General features: G+C 43.9%; 2 protein-coding genes across 5 annotated transcripts in view; both read left to right on the forward strand.

The window, feature by feature from the left end:
- Positions 1–306: 306 nt before the first annotated feature.
- Positions 307–14,288, forward strand: srlb (sarcalumenin b). Of its 3 annotated transcripts, none has more exons than XM_088436786.1 (7): positions 307–411; positions 6,586–6,681; positions 7,203–7,298; positions 8,493–8,528; positions 10,370–10,486; positions 10,572–10,805; positions 10,864–14,288. In XM_088436786.1, exons 1-7 carry the CDS (start codon positions 348–350, stop codon positions 11,673–11,675), a joined length of 1,455 nt encoding a protein of 484 aa, XP_088292912.1. In that variant the 5' UTR covers positions 307–347; the 3' UTR covers positions 11,676–14,288. The 3 variants fall into 3 exon arrangements, with proteins under 3 accessions (XP_088292912.1, XP_088292911.1, XP_088292910.1); XM_088436784.1 differs by having other exon boundaries at positions 348–411; positions 6,589–6,681; XM_088436785.1 differs by lacking the exon at positions 8,493–8,528 and having other exon boundaries at positions 331–411.
- A 2,436-nt stretch (positions 14,289–16,724) lies between these two features.
- The window catches only part of adcy9b (adenylate cyclase 9b), a 29,798-nt gene continuing 25,493 nt past the window's right edge, over positions 16,725–21,029 (forward strand). The window contains exons 1-2 of one of the 2 annotated variants that reach the window (XM_088436781.1): positions 16,725–16,884; positions 17,435–19,324. In XM_088436781.1, coding sequence (XP_088292907.1) covers positions 17,521–19,324 — 1,804 coding nt within the window. In that variant the 5' untranslated portion in view covers positions 16,725–16,884; positions 17,435–17,520. The remainder of the gene's footprint in view (positions 16,885–17,434; positions 19,325–21,029) is intronic. The other variant, XM_088436782.1, reaches the window with a different exon arrangement.

Genomic DNA, 21,029 nt, shown 5'->3' on the forward strand with positions numbered 1-21,029 from the left:
TTTGACACTTTCAAATTTAATCAAAGTCCAACGAACCTAAGTGCAAGTAAGTCAAGTTTATTGCACGTTTTTCTGCTGTGGTTCCTAATAATTAGAAGAATGAAGAGTAAAATGTGCCAGGCAGTCCAAAAAACGTAACAAAAATCAAAATAATAATTTTTAAAAACCTGATTTGTCCACATACAGGCTCCCCATTGGGCATGTGCGATACCTCCAACAACACACGCAAACACACACAGCTGCTGGCAGTCTCCAAGCCCCTCCCCTTCCACCCGCCTGCCCTTTAACCTTCCCTCCACGGTATATATAGCGCGTGCGGGACTACCGGAGGTCTCCTGGCCGCCACCATGAAGGGTAGCATCGTCTCCGTCTGCTGCTTCGTCTCCCTGCTGCTTTTGCGGGCCACGGCAGGTAACGACCCCGACCTCTTTTTTTTTTTTTTTTTCCCCCTCATAGCAATGTGTGCACAAGTTGGTTATGTGACTACAATGTGCTTGAGCGCTTCTAAAACGGGCGGCGAAATGCCACCGCCAGGCGTGGTTTCAAGCCTTTCTCGTTGGGCTCTTCCTCATTAGGGATGCGTCGATTTCCTTAGACTTACACAGTCCCCCCCCCCCTCCCAGACCAAGGGGAGATTTCTCTCATCCGGATCGGGCCGTACCCTTGCGTGTCACCCTCGCCCGTCCTTGGGATGGCGTTGAGCTGCCGGGCAGCCCGTCGCCAGGGCCTTTTTATTCCAGGCGGCAGTCAGGTGTCTAAGATTGGAAGGCCCCCTGAAACCCAACACTGGTGTCCACTATAGTTCCTCCTCCCGACGCTAGCCTTTAGATACGCTGCCCAGCACAGCTGCTGTCACTCTGCACTGTCACAATCGCAATTTATTCCCAGCCGTCGGCCTTGTAGGGGCATGCGTTCTCCGGGCAGGAGGGGCCACGCGTTGACGCTCCGCCGCCGTGCCGTACAGGTGTGGCAAAAATCCCGCCCTCCGTTCATGATTCTTGCCACCACGCGGTACTCTGGCGGCCGTTCAAGCGAGAGGCCGCTTTAACCGCAGTGTTTTAGCTCGGTAGTGGAGATAACTTAAGGGCTCGTGCCATCTTGAGATTTGACATCTTGTTACCATCCGGGTGAAATTTCAGCTCCCTGGTGTCTTCCAGTGCTTTCTTTTGATGTTGAACAAATTATTGGACAAAATGCTGCTTTGTACTGTATATTATCCACCAGTAGTACAACTATCAAGCGGGCAATGAATTTACATGGCCAAAGTGCCTAAAATGACAAAATAATTCATGATTTAAGGATAATCAAGTACTTTATACCTGATCATAGAAACTATGTTTTTATGAGTTCAGTGTCAAAAAATTGGAGACCTCTAAAACTGAAGGCTTTCTTGTTCATTATATTTTTATAAATACATATAATATATATGATTTATATATGTGTAATATATTATACTTATTTTTTTATAATTATAAAGACAATCAAGTTACATTCAAATGAAAAAGACTGAAACATTGCTGATAAACAAACACCGGTTACTATGGTGATTTTTCATTCGACAAGATCGCTTGAGACTATCGCACATGATCAAGACGTTGCGTAAATGCGGCCGATTGATTATGGATGAAGCGTCGCATATTTTTGATCTTCTTAATTTGCTCACACGATAAGCAGCACCGGCACGATTACGTAACCTCCATTGGAAAATTGACGTCTACTCGGGGGAAGTGGAAAATGAAAGGTGCTGAATTTCCCCTCCAGCGAAACTTGGGACATCCCCATTGCGGCGCTTGTGGGGTGACGGGGTCACCATCTAGGGTTTACGATCTCGGCTTTCCTTGACCTGCCAATGCTGGACAAGTCAAGCGGTACATCGCAATTTTTCGAGACGCAAACAATTGCTCTGCCGATTATTCGCCTTGAGTCGCAAGCAAAAATGTGACTTGAGAGCAAGAGACGTTCGAGCGAGCAGCGGTTTGAACAAGTTCTCTTCACTGTCCATGAATTGTCTCTTCTTGAGATGAATCGAGCTACAGTTGCAAACATAAAGATGCTAAAAAGATTATTTGAGACAAATTCATACAATACGGTACAACAAATTCAACTTGTCTCTGAATTCACCAGTGATGTTTTACACGATTTTGGCGCCCTCTTGTGGAGGCACGCTAAAGTTCTGTTGGTAATTCCCACTGTAACTTTTTCTCAGCTTTTTCAAAACGAGACTTAAAAAATATAAATCCCGCTAGCCAAAGCCTAGCATTGACGTCGTTTGCGCGTTCACTCGCAACATAAGGCGTGCAAATAGCGGCTTAAAGACAATCCGTCTCGCTCACAAGGACAGTCGTGCTGTCCTCTTATGTCACATCAACACCTCGGCCGTCAGAACCTTCAACAATTTAAAATTCTCAATCTGGCCCATTAGGAGTGTTTTTGTTTATTGTGTGTTTTGTTTATTTTTGTACACGGAAGTAGAAGAAAGCTGTTAGGATATCGAATGAATATTATGTAGATGTCTCCCCGTTGTCCACATGCAGTGAGTCAAAAGTTAAAATAGGAACCGGAGCCTCCGGTGAGTGTCCGCCTTTTGACCCATTGTGGAGCTATTTCTGACTTATGGGGGAGTACCGACTCCACAAGCGGGGCCACCTGTTACCGTCCCGGCGTGGCCTCTCCTCACTGGACATGTGCGAGGCCGCCGCCACACGCGGTCCCGTGTGCCGTGTCCTTTAAAAAATTAAGCCCGCAAAGTGCTAGATTTTAACGGGGACATGGGATGGAAAATGGACTTTTTAGATTCTGCAGGGATCAGCAAATTAAAAGTGTATTAATGCAGTGACAAGGATCGAGAGTTTTCAAAATAAGAGCAAATTAAATGGAACATGAAGCATCTTTTGGCTAAATTGTGTCATTGCAGAAATGAGTAAGCCTCTATTTTATTTATATTTATCCATATGCGGATAAGCCATAGAAGCTCAGAAGCTACTTTCAAGGTACATTTCGGGTTGAAAAATGTCTGGAATTTTTTTTTAGCTGATTATCATGAGCTTTAGCTCCTGATAGATAGGATACTTGGTTTTGAAAAAAAAAGTTGGTCTAATATACAGTATAATATACAGTATATCCGAAACCCCTATCAAATGACATTTCGGGTTGAAAAATGTCTTTTTTTTTTTTTTTTTTTTTTTAGACGAACTCACAGGGATTAGCTGATTAGCATCAGTTAAAGGGTTTAGCTTCTGATAAATAAGATACTTGGTTTAAAACAAAAAAATGTAACATCTAATATACAGTATATCCGAAGCCACTTTCAAGTGACTTATTATGTTGAAAAAATGTCAGATTTTTTTTTTAGTCATGAATTCACAGTGTTTACCTGATATCATCAACTGATAGCATTAGCTCCTGATTAATATTGTACTTGATTTAAAAAAAAAAAAAACAAGACTGGGAAAATCTAGTATATGTTCATAGAAGGTCCAAAGTCACTTTCAAGTGACTTGGCGGGTTGAAAAATGTCTGGAATTTTTTTATTGACAGGGTTGGTTAGGGTTAATCCACAAGGATTAGTTGATTAGCATCAATTTAGCATTAGTTTCTGATGAATGGCATACTTGATTTTGAGCTATTAGCTGCTTAGCATCAGCTAACAGTTGAGCTTCTGATGAATAAACCGCTAACCAGTGTTAGCTTCTGCTGCCTAGCATACTTGATTTCTCAGTGAAATTCTTGACGGCGCGTCAAATGGGTGACGCCGTAGATGAAGTGCCGCCAGCATGAGTGAAAATGCTTTCAGTCATTTGATCCTGACACTCTAGGCGCCGCTAGCACATGTGGCTAGCATGTAGCTACGAATCCTTTTTTTGTGCCCATAGAAATGTTCTGAAAAGAGGATAGGAACAAGGTTTAGCTAGACCTGTGGTTAAACTTGGACAAATTGTCTGTGGTCCAGTGGAACCCCCTCAAACTTGCCACTTGCTGGCGCCGGTGCTCGCTTTCATTTCATTTGCCTTCAGAGTGCAGCATTGAAACCGGATCCCCCCCGAGGGTTTGACTTTAAAGGCTGCTATAAGGGTTAGCGTAGCACTCCACTGAGCGTAAGAACATGCCTCGCGCTCGCAACCTTCAATGACAAATTAGAAGAACGGAAAATCCTTTTTTTTTTTTAATAATTCAATGTATAACACCCAATAACACAATAACACCCCTGCGCAGTACTGTGTCCATTTTTTGGACAAATTCTACTTGCGATATTTTTGCCGAGCAATGCCATGTTCCTGGAAGTGTGATAACTAAGCGGGTGTGCCATTTTTGAATTTTGAGACGGTGTCAACATTTGGGTGAAAGTTCAGCTTCCTAGTATCTTTCAATGTTCTCCCTTTGATGTCAAATGCCTTTGATGTAAAGATCAAAGGATTGGATTTTTTGGGGGGGAAATATCGGTCTTTCTTGAAAATAATCTGTGATTGTTTTGGGGGGAAATGTTGTGTATCAAAAGGGTCACACGCCAATCCCTAGCCCTGTTTCAAGCTATTGGTATCAGACACTAGTATCGGACACTCCCTTGGAGAGCTTTTACCATCACAAACTAGAAATTACAAACTACAAGAACATAAAATTGTGATTACGCGCATGACATTTGAATACTTACGATAACGTAATCTTGATATTGCATTCAACTTCATTGTTCTCATTTTTCTATCAATGTTTTTAACGGTATGGCTCAAATGTTTGACGCCTGGGCTTTATCGGCGTCTTATATTCAGGAGCTCTGGAAGAAAGATGAAAATGTGCACGCGTCCGAAACGAAACCAAAGAAACACATACAATGTTTTCCTAAGGAACCGCTGTGATACAATTTGGCAAATAGTTGCTATTCCTTCCGATTAATTTGCTCTTAATTTGAAAAGAAAAATCACCTTTTCCTGTCCTGGCATTAAAAAGTATTAAATTAGACTTGCTAATAACTGCAGAAATCCCATTAAAAGCTCTCGTTCCAATTAATTTGCTCTTAATTTGAAAAGAAAAATCACCTCTTCCTGTCATGGCATTAAAAAGTATTAAATTAGACTTGCTAATAACTGCAGAAATCCCATTAAAATCTCCCGTACACCCTGAAGTGCCTTCATGTACCCTCATTTGAGAACTGCTGCAGGCGATCAAATAAATTATAGACAAAATTGGAACTCTTCTTCGCTGAAAATCACTAAATAAATTGAACATAAGTGAATTGGACCGTACATGATCACAAATGCTGTTTAAAGATTGATTGTACGGTGATGATTCATGAATGAATGAAAAACGAAAGTTGTATTTTTAAAGTTGTGTTTTAATTGACTTATTTTACCCTTGGAGTGAGCCCACGTGACACATATATCTAGCTTGGCGCGAGTGACGTGTCCGGGGAATGTTTACATGGCAACGGCACTATTTGGCTTATTTATTGCGCGCGTGTTCTCCGTTCGGCAGCTGCCACTGTATCATCTTTAATAAACGTGCCGGAAATATCGTGAAAATGCGTTCACAAGTCTATTCGCGGGTCTGCTCATACTAGCCTGCCCCCTTACCGTAATTGACTATATATATATATAAATAAATATATATATATATATATATATATATATATATATATATATATATATATATATATATATATATATATATATATATATATATATATATATATATATATATATATATATATATGTGTGTGCGTAACCCCTCTACCATAGTCCGATAAGGCGTCCAAATATGGCTGTGGAGGGACAGAGGATTGCACATCACGGCGCTCTCTTATCTTTGCTGTAAAGCCCATTGTGATGCCAAACAAATGGCGGTTTATTTTGGGCTGGTTGCATTCTAAATTAAGAACGGAGCGTACTAACAGCTGTGCGCTAAGTCACGGCAGAGCTTCCAAAGTGGACGTGACACCATGGATTTTCTCGCCGGCGAAGAGACTTTTGATTGGGTACGGCTAAGTGAGCTGCACACAAATTTCAGCTTTTGGAAATATTATGGTATTATAGGTTATTATTATTATTATTATTATTGTGAAGGGGCCATGTCTCCGTAATGCTCCGTAAATTAGGAGAATGCCTGTAACTTGACGAAAAAAAACTATAGTCACATTGTTGTATCATGTGTATTGTTCAAATAAAATCGCCATTTTGGTAAGTTGCCTAAAAAAAAAACGTACGTTTAACCTCCTGGGAGCTCCAAATTCATTTGTGTCCACTGTTGTGTCCATTTTGTCTCAGCAAGACGGCAAAGTGAATTGCATCCCACCGAAATACGCCAGACATCACTGGAAAGGTCAGGATGTCCTTGAATGAGCTTACTGGGACTTAGTCGGGTAGCTCCAAAGACTCAAAAGCTATCGACGAAAAACAAATGTCCACTATAGTGGACACAACTTGGTCTAAGTAAAATAGGACTTTTTTTTAATTTTTAACTTCAAACATACATTGGTGGGACTGGCTGTATTTTGATGTCCATGTGGTCAAGTTGTATGAATTCCCTCCTATTTTTTTTTTAAGTTCTCCTCTTTGAAGCTCAATTCGGCATCTTTGTTTTTGCCCCTTTGGACAGAAGAAGAGGAAGATTTCACGTCCACCCTCAGAGACAGATCTCACATCGAGGAGACGCTTCGATTCGCCACTGAGGAAAAAGCAGCAGATTATGCAGGTGAGAAATCGATCAATCCAGCAGAGGGTGCTGTTGCATTTCCTCTTCTATACTGAGCAGTGATGATAGTGATGAAGAAATGTGCAAGCCACCTTCAAGCGGACGCATGATGTCATTGTTTGAATTCTGTTGCTAACAAAAATAGTAGAACCTACTCGAGAAGAGACGCTTATCTGGCTAATATTAAAGGTTTTGTTGCGTTACATAAAGTAAAATTTATGAGTGAGTGATTTTCAACGATTCACATCCTACATGTTTTTGGGTGTGTGTAAAAAAAAAAGACAAACGAGTGTTGAGACATCCGTGTCTAATTTATTAAAACTTTTAAATTACATTCGTAGTGTATCACTGGGCGTATTTGATACAGCAACGAGGAAAGATCGCTTGCGTAACGTCGAACATGCACATGCGCGTAAAACAGAACAAAATAAAGGCGGGCAAGTCACTTTAACACAATTTAGCAATACGTTGCTTGATGAATGAATGAATGCGAATTCAAACGTTGTGTTTTGTTTCTCCAGCGGCTGTGCAGAGGTTGCGCAAGATCTACCACTCCTCCATCAAGCCCATGGAGCAGGCCTACAAGTACAACGAGCTGAGGCAGCACGAGATCTCAGGTGCTGCCAAAAGCCGCTAGGATTTTATTTAATTTAATGTTTGTTTGGAGAATTTTGGAGGGGGGGGGGGGGTTGTGTTGTTGCTGTTTTGTTGAGGTTGCAATAGTGTTTAGTTTGGAATACGTTTTTACACCATAAGACAGCGCTTCTCGACTATATTTTGCCAAGCCCCGCCAGGAAAGAGACCCCCCCCCCCAGATTATAAATAGGATTCTAATCTATAAAAATTGTACGAGTATACCAAAAAGTACCCTTTTAACATTAACACAAGCTAAATAAAGAGTATTGTAAATCAATTTTCAGCACCTGCTAGATATGTTTTAAAGTATGTATACGGCTTATAGGTTAGTCTAAAACTGAAAAAAATAAACACCAAAGTGCCTAAAGTAAAAAAAAAAAAGGATGCCAATCCTTGTTTTTTTTTGCCATTGCACTGCACTTGGCAAATACAAAGCCCTTGCCATTGGTGACCCCCCCCCCCCCCCCCCCCCCCCCCCGGCACTATTTCAAAGGATTGCCTTAAGTCGTTTGATTATTTCACAAAGACTAAAGATGTTCGATACCAGTACAATTACTCAATTCTCCAATAGTCATTGATACCAAGTACTGATACCAGTAGTTTTTTACACAAAAGAAAACATGATGGCGAGATGAAGCTTCATGAAGCACTTGTGGTATTTTTTGGCTCCTCTAGATGGAACTTGTGATATTATAATAATAATACAGTAGAATTTTAATAGCCTTTATCTTCAAACCAAGAGCACCATCCAGAGGAGTAAAAAAAAATCACGATTGCTTCATGAAGCTTCACTTTCAAATCACCACTAAAAAAAACTAATGTCCACTACGGTGGACTTGGATGAATAAGATGGTTATATTTGGGGTTTTGGATTGGCTCTAATAAAAGCAATCCAGTACCCAGCCAGTCGTTTTGGCCGAGATGGCGCTCGATTCCGACCCGGTGGATGGGATCGGACGTTTTAACATCGGAGTTGGATGTTTTCACGTGTTCCATTTCGTCCCGTTCACTCTACTCACAAAAATACATTTAAAAAGTCTCTCTTTTTAAATGATCGTTAGACACCTATGCCTGGAAATCCCATGTTTTTGTCAATCTGCAAAAATTCCACCCATTCACACTGTTCCTCACTCTCCCCGCTACCCCGCCCCCGCCCCCGCCCCTCCATCTAACAGCCTACCCTGGACGAACCCTGGGGGACGCAGCCACAGGTGGGTGCGGCTGGGGCTTTAGCTGTGCATGGCACTGCTTCAAGTGCTCCGCCCCTTCCTGGCCCACCCCTCTCTCTTGCTTTCACACCACCGGCCACAACATTAGGGACGCAGTCCAATCACATCCAGTGTGAGCTCTCGTACTGGATCCCATTGACTCGTTGCAGGCGTGCCTAATGTTGTGGCCGGCATTAAAAAAAAAAAAAAACAATTATTATTTTTTGTGATGGTTTAAATTGCGTGGGGTTGCATGTGCACTTTGTGGCTTGATGCATGAATGGGTTTGGATGACGGGACTAAAATAGTCTTGCACTCTTGTTTTGGCTGAATTTTACTGACACACATGACATCACACTGCTAAGAAAAGGCGCTACTGGCATTGCAGGTTTGTGCTCCTGGGTCGTTAGTTTCTGCTTTTTTTCTGACAGCATGGAATGGTGCTTTTCTTCATGCTTTTTCAACTGCTTTGAATCGTTTGTCTTTGCCTGGCCTGCATCTGACCCCGCTTTAGTCTGGATCAGGGGTGGGGAACCTACACTGGAGCTGGCATATTATGTCATGCCAAATAACACCAAGGATGCTTTAAAAAAAAACAAAAAACATCAATCCAAACTACAATTAAACCCACAAGGGAAATCAGTTGTCCTCAGGCTTGTGACTTTATTCACAGCAGAATTCTGAGGATAAAATCTGAGTTTCTCAGTTTTTAGAATTCCAACTTCAGTATCAGAATTCTGAATAAAAACAGTAAGCCAGAATTTTGACAAATGAGAATTCTTTGGCTAAAGACAAAGTGAGGATTCTGACTTGGAATTCAAATTCCTGACTTTTGAATTTTCACAATTCAGATTTAAAATTCGGACTCTAAAAATTTCCCCAAAATAAAGAGAAAGTGAGATTTCTGACTTAATTTTCAAAATATTGACCGTAAGAAGCTAATTCTGAGAATAGTTTAAAGTTAGAATACTGAAAATAAAGTCATTGAGAAACCTACCAACTTCACCTTTTTTATCTTAGCATTTACCTCCAAATTGACCGGTGAGAGGCAGCATTGGTGCCACAGACGGTTGTAAAAAAAAAAAAAACAACAACAAAGGAAAAAAATATTGAGAAGCTAGGCTAAATGCTAGCTGGATAGCTTAGTGTTAGGTTCAGGCGACCTGGAACATTTAATCAACAACAAACAGGAAGGAAGACAACTAGGGTCTTTTTCTCGCGAGGAGAGCGGACAGTAACACAAAAGCCATTGCTTAAAGGGCCTAAAGGGTGGGGGGAGGGTCAGTTTTTGACAGTGGGTTAATGCAGTTTACGAGTCCATGCTCCTATTTTCTTTTCCAGGAACATTAAGAACAACCCAGTTGTCCCGCTTGTCTCTTTTTTACAGCTGCTTGAGATGAGTCATCTCCAATTAAACAATTTAACAAACAAAAATAACAGGAAACATTCATCCATACTAATCTACCAGTATACTTATTGCAGAAAACAAAGATGGGATAACCTATATCCAATTTTCTAACGTTTAATAACCACATTTTGGTCGCGAACTCCTCTCCTTGAATGACCTTGAAGACACGTTATTCAAAAACGCTACATGACAAAATCCTCTCTCATTGAGTCACGTCAAGTTCATTTATCCAGGCCTTTATCACAAAATAATCTCCAAGGGCTTCACGGGTCCACAATGACATCCCCTCAACTAAGCCCCCAGAAGTGCAAACAAAAAAAACTGAGAACCCTTGAGAAGGTTTTAGCTTAGTAGAAAACAAGTCCTGAGTACCACTGTGCTACCGGACCAAATAGCACGGGTATAAGCAAGATCTTTCTTTGTCTTTGTCCCCCAGATGGTGAAATCACATCCAAGCCCATGGTTCTGTTCCTGGGACCGTGGAGCGTAGGAAAGTCCTCCATGATAAATTACCTCCTGGGCTTGAATGACAGCCCCTATCAGCTCTACACAGGTTGCTACACATTCATCAATAGCTCATCTCGTTAGTCGTGCCATACAAGTTGGATTAATTGTTGGAATCGAACCGGAATCCTCAGGAGCCGAGCCTACTACCTCGGAGTTCACCGTCATCATGCACGGCGAAAAGATCCGCTCGGTGGAGGGCATCGTGATGGCGGCCGACAGCTCTCGGTCCTTCTCCCCGCTGGAGAAATTCGGGCAAAACTTCCTGGAAAAGTTGATCGGAATCGAGATGCCTCACAAGCTTCTGGAACGCGTCACTTTCGTGGACACGCCGGGAATCATCGAGAACCGCAAGCAGCAGGAGAGAGGTAAAGTCCCGTTGGGTCGCGAGAGAAACCGTCTCCGAGCTCGTTGTCTTGTATCCAGGCTACCCCTTCAACGATGTCTGCCAGTGGTTCATCGACCGGGCCGATCTGATCTTCGTGGTCTTCGATCCCACCAAGCTGGACGTGGGTCTGGAGCTGGAGATGCTTTTCCGTCAACTGAAAGGGCGCGAGTCGCAGATCCGCATCATCCTCAACAAGGCGGACAACCTGGCCACCCAGGACCTGATGCGAGTGTACGGAGCGCTTTTCTGGAGCTTGGCCCCGCTCATCAACGTGACCGAGCCGCCCCGCGTCTACGTCAGCTCTTTCTGGCCCTACGACTACGCTCCGGACACCAGTCGCGAACTCTTCAAGAAGGAGGAGATCTCTCTGCTGGAGGATCTCAACCAGGTGATCGAAAACCGCATGGAGAACAAGATCGCTTTCATACGACAGCATGGTATCCGCGTTCGTATCCACGGCCTCCTAGTGGACCGCTACGTCCAGACCTTCAAGGAGAAGATGAGCTTCTTTAGTGACCCGGAACTGGTCTTCAAGGAGATCGTGGACGACCCAGACAAGTTCTACATATTCAAATCCATCCTGGCCAAGACCAACGTCAGCAAGTTTGACCTGCCCAACCGCGACGCCTACCGTGACTTTTTCGGAATCAACGCCATCACCAACTTCAAACCTTTGGCGTCCCAGTGCTCCTACATTGGAGGATGCCTGCTGGAGAAGATCGAGAAGGCCATCACCAATGAATTGCCCGCCCTCTTGAGTAGCATCAACTCGGGCAAACAGCCCGGCCTCTCTACCTGCGAGGCCACCGGCTGCGGGGAGAAGCCCAAAAACCGTTACCGCAAGAACTGAGACAACGTACGACACTTTGAGCAGGGGGAGGAAGGAAGGAAGGAAGGAAGGCGACAGAGGAGGTGAAGAACAAGACAGGTCTCTGATGGAGGATGAACCCTGACTCAGAAGACCTGCAATAACTGGCAGACGAGGATTTTAGAGCTTTTGTTCCTCGGGAGACCACGGGAGATGCATTTTAGGGACTGGGATGAGGCGCATCATGGGGGGGCGGCTCATTGTTTGAAGAAGGCAGCTCTAGGATACAAGTGTTGATGAGTTGGAATATTGGTCTGTCTGGGAGTCTCGGGGGGTTAGGGGAAGAACTGGTGCGCAGAAACGGAGCCTGGGGCGATGGGGAACAACCGGTCCGGTATCAGCCCACTTGTATGTGAATAAAACAGTAGAAAGAGGTGTTGTCAGTTTGTGTCGTAAGATCCCGGGGATAAACGTAGCCCTTTCCGCGGGTCAATTCCAGAACGCTTCAGACGTTGAAGCAGTATTTTTCTTTTCTGTGGGTGCTATACAAGCTTCGGTTTTGGATTTAGTTTTAGACTACAATAGTTAACCGTGCATGTTATTAGAGGCCCATCTTGACTCATTCTGGTGCATGCGTTTGCAATCTACTAACTCCCGAGTATTTTTGAAACTACCAGGCGGTGAACGAGGGCCGTTTGATCTGTATCATGCTCTAACAATCTGTGAAACGGGAGGGAAGTGGAGTTCGAGGGCTCATCAGAGTCTTTGGAGTGGAGTTGGTTCTTTTTTTGAAAAAACCTGGTCTTACTGTATTTTTATTACTGTCAAATTGCCAGTCCAGATCTGATTCTGATTGACTCTTGTGTAACGAATAATTATTTCCTTGATTGATAAGCTTCCCGGCTTGCTTTTATCAAGCTGAATGTCCATAAAGAACTACACCCGACAGATGTGTTTTGATTCCATGTGCCAATCTATTTGTCGTGTCTGTTTGTGTGTAGACCTTCCAAATGGGCATTATATGAGGACTACCGTATTTCCCGCACCATATAACGCACCGTATTACTAGGGGCGCGACCTCGTTAATAGAGTCTATCTGTGCGCCCAGCCCATATAAATAGGCTGCACCGTACTGTTCGAACATACGGTCGTCAATAAAATGAACGTACATGACGTCTGAATGGTTTATCGCTCCCAGCCTTACGTACTCTGCGTAATACCTAATGTTCCCTGATTGATTTATCTCTGACAGCGTATGCACTGTATGTATTACATAATGTTCTTTGATTTGTTTTTCGCTGCCTAATTTTCTCTCGCTGCTAGCGTACGTACCGTGTGTTCCTTCCTTTACGTCCCTGTGTCAGCGGGAAATGGCCCGTCAGTCAAGTGCAGGTCTTACCGAACTCGCGCAAAGACATTAGTACAGATTTTGAGACTCAGTCCACACACACAGATCGTAGGGCTTGCTGTCAATTTTTGACAAAATTAAAAGCTTTTATTCGCACCTTATGGTACGGGAAATACGGTACTTGATTGTCGGAGAGGGTAAAGCGGAAGACTCATGAGTTGATTCCTGATCTCTGCCAACCGACCGAGTCCGGCAATGAGTTTTTATGCAGAGCTACCTCGGTGAACGTCCTAGGAGTGATCACCTACTTCCTGTCTTCACAACCGTGTGAATGATCTAGGGTATACTTGGAGTTCCTGGGTTCAGGGAAGAAATGTTCCGTCAGCAACGGGATCGTTTGGTGAGGCCAGCTGTGTGGCCAGCTCTGGAAACGCTGATTAACTTTTTTCCTGATGTCAGGGTACACAGGGTACACACACACACACCGATTTTGAATGTCTTAACCAAATTTGTCACGCGATGGGATAAAAAATGAGCAGGTGTGTCCCCATTGTTGAGTGTGTGGTGTACTCGAGATGACCAACAGAGCACGCCACAAATAACGTGACTTCCGTGTGTATGTTTTCACCCATAATTCCCAGTTGAGCTCCCCCAAAACAGATGTTTGTCGTGGTGGATCTGCAGTAGTGAATATTAAACGGGATGCCCGGAGTGATTTCCAAATAAGGTATGCAGAATCACTCTTGCACCCCACACCGCACAATCACTGAAGATATTCTTTCAGAGACATCTGACAATCGGGCCTTGGATGACTTTGACACAAAAATCACAAATATAAGGCCCGATTATCAATATGTGCGTAAGCCGCTTCGAAATGGAACACGTTTACACCCAGTGTACAACAATCTCCCTGAATCAAAATCGGGAAACCTGCTAGACCATTTGGTTCAATTCTCCAAAAGAAAGACGGTTCCCTACCACTGTTGCGGATGCAGAACTAAACATGGGTAGCGCCCCCTGCAGGTCGACCCGCTGCCTCCTCCATCACTGACCCGTACCTCCCCACCAAAGCGCTTAGGCCGAGTAAATGTAACCCGAGTATCTTTCCCTTTCTTTTTTTTTTTTTTGAGTGTGCGTGTTTAATTGGACATGTTGTTTAGTATTTATGTTGCAGTTTCAGGTATGTCCACTAGAGAGTGCTGTGTAAAGATGAAATAAAATGAACAGGGCCCCCCTTCTGCATACTTCTCAAAGCAATAGTGACGTGTGGTTGTGTGTCAGGGTAATTATTGTTCAATATCTTAACTGACCTGTTCATTTGATTTAGAATGTCTTTGTGTCCCATTGTTATGGTATCGAATTCTCAAAGAGACCCTTTTGGAAGCTTGCTCGACAAGAATAAAGGTTTCTGATCGACCGGATCTAATCGATGTTTGTGCTTTTTATGGCTGCAATCGATACAGATCACCTCGAGAAGTAGACATTTACAAAATTAGCAATATTTCTCTTCAACAAGTAAATTTATCACTTGTTTTTAAACAGCACATTCCCCCCTCAAAATTGTGCAATTACCAGTCATGTTCACTGGATGGTATTATCATGCTTTATATGATATCCAAATAACAGATGTTGACTTTCATTTGTAACTGGGTGCCCTCCAACTATAGAAGACTATTTCATTCACATTCATCTAAAATTCATCCGTCAGATACACTACAAGTAAAACAAAGATTGCTGAGGTTGAATTTATGAAAAAAACGTCTTTAATTGGGAATTCAAAAAACGTCCATCTTGCATTTCCTGGCCAAGAGCCAATCAGAGAAAAAAATGCAAATTGGTTGCAGGCCATTGGTTGCTTGAAAGAGTGACCACCTGCATTGGAAACGCATCCCGGAATGCTACGCTACCGAATGTTACACTACTAAAGAAACAATGTTAGCTTGATCTGAATGCAGCGTTGGCCACGTTTGAAATTTGCACATCACACTCAAGTTGGTTAAAGATTAGTGGGGAGGCTAATTCAAATCATGCTAGCCGTTTTGAAACTGCAAATGTCCATTTTTGCAATATTTTAGCAACACAAAATATTGTCAGATAATCTAGGACAAATCACCAGTTTGGAACACAAGAAAACTGGATTGATATGTAAAAACAGAATCACCCGTGGGATGAATTCTAATCACATTTTATAGTTGTATCTGTTGAATAATACACGTTAGGAGCATTTGTAGATGAAATGTTTATGAGGTTTGTTTTTAGAATGGCAGAGCCAGAACATATTCTCTATAACAGGTCGCATATGGATATAGCCCACAAGCAGCGAGTTGTCCATAGCTTTAATAAACTCCAAATAGCCTGAGGTTCTTTGCTCTCTCACACATCTTTTTTTTTCTTAAAGCAGGGTTTTTATATACTGTACTGTATTGGACCTGCATTGCACCAGCAGTTTGTCGTGACTGGAGGTGGGGAGGGGCTATGTGGGAAACTACTTTACAGGACTTTGTTCCTTTATCAATGACTTTTCTGCCTTCATATTACATCTCAGATGTATAACTTAAAAATCGTGACACACTTTATAATGTGTGCACAGATTCACTGCTTTGAACTCTCTCAAGACAGCACGATAAGAGCGTCTGTTTGCTTAACCTGATGCATGCAACATTGACGATGTCCTTGGGAGGGGCAAAAAGTGTTCAGGCTGAAATAATTCACGCCTACAAAACTTAAGTCTGCACCTTTAAGTGCTGTCATCGATTACAGTCATTCTCCATAACAACCTTATAATAGGTCGTTATTCTCCCCTTTTCCCCAGTGGGTCTTCTTTTGTCTGCTTTGCTCAAGCACGGTCAAGTAAGGACACACCATCGCTTGAAATCTCTTCAAAATAAAAGTTAATAGTCTTGACATGGTGAATGTAAATGGTGAACAGTTAGGAGACCTGTGTATTTGCCATCACGCCTGTCTTTGAAAAACTCGAATACAAGAAACATCTTTATTACACTATTTTTTTTCTCCAAGCCGCATTTGATGCCAACATTTCCTGCCTTGTAACGTTGTATCTCACTTAAAAATGCATTGTCTTATTGACCGTATACAACTTAGTTCATGTTGTTGTAGTTCTATCCATATCCTGCGAGAGGCAGTAATACGCCCATAACATTGATACTGATTGCCGTGGCCGGCGAATTCCTCAAGAAGAAGAAAGGTTAATGCTAATGAAAAAGTGAGTATTTTTATGTCTCATTTGTGACTTACGAGTCAGAAACGCCTAACTAAATGTCGCTGTTCTTGAATTAAAAACCACCGACGTTAACGTTTTAATATTATGTTCTCTCACCGCGCAATTTTTGTTTGACAAAACAGAAACACGCTGGAAATAATAATTGTTGTACTATGCTTTTTATATATCTAATATTTATTTATTTTATTGTTCCGTTTGTTATTAGTATTCACCAAGAGCAGTGATCCCAATGTCGTTATATAGCAGCTAGAACAACAGTTAAGGAATTCTGTTCCCAGTTTGTAGTTTATTTTATTCTCGTCTACTCTATTCTTATTTTGAAGCGAAAGATCGGAAGTGAGGTCGTGGTGGTTTCTCCCGAAGAATTGTTTATTTCGAAAGGGCAGACCGGAAAAAGAAGTGAGTGTTCCCGGCTACTTCACGCTCACGTCTTCTTTTCTCCCTCACGCAAACACAGTAAAACAGTCACATTCACACACGCACAGCGGTGATGAGAATGAAGGTTTTGCTCGGGAAGAAGCTCGCACCATGTTTCTCACAGGTGTCGGTTCTATCAGGACGTAGCGGATATGTGCGGCGATGTGCAAGAAAGCAGTCCCGTCTCGTGGCAGAGGATGCAGGGAATTGATTTGAAGAGTCTTCTCATTCGCGTGGAACCGCAGGTATGAATACCACCTCTTGCAATTCAATTAAAGTGGCTGGATGAAGGCGTCGTCTTGCAGTTTTGACCTGAGGGATTGGAGAGGTGCTGGGCACGTTTCAATTAGCCCTAGACTCTCCCCTAGAGGCTTTTTTTTTCTGTGCCTGCCATTTTCACGGAGAACCGAGCAAGAACCTAACTTAAGAGACGATGGACTGATGTTGATCTTGGATTACGTATTTTGTTTTTGCAAACAAGACACCACGACTTTGATGTTCTTGGAGCTGTTGCAGTCCAAACAAACAAACAAACTATTCAAGATTTTGAATGGGTACAATAAAACAGCCTTAGGCTGGACTGAAATGTACCAAGAGCCATTTGAATCAGAACCTGTCCTGCACCACCATCTAAAGTACTTTTCTAATGAATGGGGGATCAACTGTGCATTGCATCAAAACAAGTGACTGATATCAAGCGGGCTGACCGACCAGTCCAAATCTTCCCATGAGGTCTTCACTGCTTAACAGAGCTCATGTTTTTTTCCCCCCTCAATCTGCCTTTTCACCTCCAAGAGCTACAAGGATCATCAGCGTGGTTTGAAGACTGCGGTTCCACCATAGTTTGCTCTGCTCCTGATTTTTCTTGAGGCCTCGGCGCCATGTCGTCCCCCCAGCGTCAACAACTGCTGCCTCACAACACCGAGGTGAGCTGCGACTCCAGCGGCGAAGGCGTCTCAGTGAGGATCGGGAGCAGCGTCAAACACAAGCACGGAGGCGGGCCGCTGGCTTCCATCGGGGGAGGTTTTATGGCCGGGTCCAAACACTGCAAGTACAGTATCTCCTCCAGCTGTAGCTCCGGGGAGTCTGGCGTCAAGAGGACTTTGGTTAAAAGCTTCCGCTCGCAACGGAAGGTCCCTCAGCTATTCGAGAGGTCCGCCGGTCACTTCTGGGACCCCAAATTTGACTCGTCCATCTTGGAGGAAGCGTGCAGGGAGCGGTGTTTCCCGCAGACGAAACGGCGGTTCCGCTACGTGCTCTTCTACCTGTCTGTCGCCGCTATCCTCTGGGGATTTTACTTTGCCGCCAATCCGTCTCGCTGCAACAGGATGGTCTTTCTAATCCCCACTGTCTCCTTTCTCCTCTTCTGCTCGGTCCTCTTCCTGCTGACTTTCACCGAGTTCTACTCTCGCTGTTACAATCAAGCCTCCCTACTGCTCATCGTCGTCACCTTCGTGCTCACCCTGGCTCCTCAGATCCAGACGTCCAGCTTCAGGGATCCGGAGACTCTCTCGCATTTGTTCGACGTGGACAATTTATCCGGGCCTGCACTCAACCTGTCCCACCTGAGAATTGGCGAGGGTAGCACCCGGTCCGCTTGCGTGTCCCCCGTTGGAACCTTCTCGCTTTGTATTGAGGTTCTCCTCCTGCTGTACAGCGTTCTTCACGTTCGCCTCTTTGCATCTGTCCTGCTCGGGTTCCTCTACTCGGTCTGTTTTGAGATTTTGGGCTGGTTTCATCTAAACCGGACGGGGGGAAATCTGAGTTTAACTCTTGAGGAAGATCTAGAGACCCTTCGTTGGTTGGGTCCAGCCAAAGGCCTGCTCCACTTGTGCGCGCACGCCATTGGGATTCATCTGTTCATCATGTCTGAAGTGCGCTCACGCAGCACCTTCCTGAAGGTGGGACAAGCCATCATGCACGGCAAAGACCTGGAGGTGGAGAAAGCCTTGAAGGAGCGCATGATCCACTCGGTCATGCCCAGAATCGTGGCGGACGAGCTGATGAAGCAGGGGGACGAGGACCTGGGCGACGGTTCGGTGAAGCGATACTCCACCAGCGGCGCGGCCGCCGTCATCTCCAGCCCCAAGAACATCAAACGCAAAAAAACCTCCATCCCTCGAGGTCAGATCATCTTCAGACCTTTTAACATGAAAAGGATGGAGCCCGTTAGCATCCTCTTCGCCGACATCGTGGGTTTCACGAAAATGTCCGCCAACAAATCCGCTCACGCCCTGGTGGGGCTTCTCAATGACTTGTTTGGACGTTTCGATCGACTGTGTGAACTGACGGGCTGCGAGAAGATCAGCACCCTCGGGGACTGCTATTACTGCGTGGCCGGGTGCCCTGAACCCAGGCCCGACCACGCCTACTGCTGCGTGGAAATGGGCCTGGGCATGATCCAGGCCATCGAGCAGTTCTGCCAGGAGAAGAGGGAGATGGTCAACATGAGGGTGGGCGTCCACACCGGCACCATCCTCTGCGGGATCCTGGGCATGAAACGCTTCAAGTTTGACGTCTGGTCCAATGACGTCAACTTGGCCAACCTGATGGAGCAACTGGGCGTGGCCGGGAAGGTCCACCTTTCGCAAGCCACCGCCGATTTTCTGGACGATCGCTACCGACACGAAGACGGGCAGGTCAACGAAAGAATCGGGCAGAGCGTGGTGGCGGACCAGCTGAAAGGTAGGCCCAGTTATTCCTTGGTGTCGATTGTCCGGCAGTCGCTAGGCTATAAAGCGCGGCGGTAAGTTACGACTGCGGTTTTCATTGGCTATAAAGGCATTTTATGTGTTTGGGTCCCGTGTGGCTTTCCTTGGAGGATTTTTTGACGTCATAGAACGCTAGGGACCAATATGAAGAAAAGAAATTGACTCGGATTTTTATGCTGCTAACAAGCAGGACAAGTGCTGTGGGTTTAAAACATAAAACATGAAATGCACAATTCAAATGCCTCATATATACTCGCTAAAGATAACATTAGAAAATCTTGATTTTCACTAGTCATTCTTGGCGATGATGATTTGAATTCTTTTTAATTGAAGTAATAAACCTGGCAGCCGTTTATTTAAGGCTTGGATTTATTAAAAAAAAAATCAGGTGGGAAATATTCAGACTGTAATGTATACTGATTTCAAATTGATTTTAAAATCCCTAGCTTGTGCATAATTTGCTCTATTTAGTCTGAATCTATTGTGAACATCTCCACCAACATCTCCACATTTCCACCTGAATCTCGTATGGCTCAACGTGACAGTTTTGCATTATTCTCCATGATGATCCAGGAGGACTTTGTAGCTGTCCTTTTGAACTTTCATGATGTGATTACATCCAATTAGTTTCCTGGGAGTTAAGCATGGATTCGCGTCGATGATGAAATTGACGCCAATCGGCCTCTGTCTGCGTCCACGTCCGTTTGGGCAATGATGCGGAAGAGTGAAAGCGTCTTTTGTTTGCCAGGTCACCGCAGTGATTTATGGGCCTCCGTCTCCCCTCGTCACTCAGATAAATGGGCAGCAACAACTTTTGCGCTTGCTACCCCACCCCTTTTAGTCTTATCTCCCCCACGTCCCTGTATTTAGTTGCCATCTCAAGATTTATCCTCTCGCTGAAGATTTGCCGAGATGCGGAGAATAAACCGGTTGTCGTTCAGGAGGGAGTTTTTCCTCATGTGTCGTTAAAAAAAAAAAAAAAAAAAAAAAAATCCAGCCGCTGTCTCACACAGCCAAGATTGGATTCCGAATGTGGACGATCCCAATTTTCCCAAGTGAGACATAAATTAGGATGACCTGGACTCAGCGGCCTCATTTGCCACACCTGCACGTTTAACGAGATCCAGGGAAAGAGAGGCATCCATTATCTATAACGCTTATCCTCATTTGGGTCACGGGTGAGTTGGAGTCCATCCCAGCTGACTTTGGGCGAGAGGCGGGTACAGCCTCATTTGGTCGCCAGCCAATGGCAGCGGGGAAGAGATTTACAAACAAATCCTGTCTTTTGCAAGATAAATGCTTGCTTGTCATCGACTTCAGTGCAGAGCTAGGGAGTAAATCGAATTAATTCCGATAATTTGTCATTTTAAAAGTTGACAGTTGAAAAGCTATTGAGCTATTGTGTCTGTTTTTACGATGTTTTTATTGTTTTGTACAACGCTTTGGTCAGCTGTGGCTGTTTTAAAGTGCTTAACAAATAAAGTTGGATTGGAAACAAATCGCAATCCGGGAATCGAGTTTTTGAGCAAGTGACAGAATGCGTCTACGTTTTTACTAAGTCAAACCTTGCTGAAGTTAAATACCATAAGTGTTTGTTAGGTTTATTACTTTGATTCAATACCGTGAAAATTGTCATTATCCAGTGACAAAGAAAACGGCAGGTATCAGAAAATATCGTT

The sequence above is a fragment of the Hippichthys cyanospilos genome, chromosome 16 (assembly GCF_059441005.1).
Source record: "Hippichthys cyanospilos isolate Australia breed blue-spotted pipefish chromosome 16, RoL_Hcya_1.0, whole genome shotgun sequence".
NCBI lineage: Eukaryota > Metazoa > Chordata > Actinopteri > Syngnathiformes > Syngnathidae > Hippichthys > Hippichthys cyanospilos.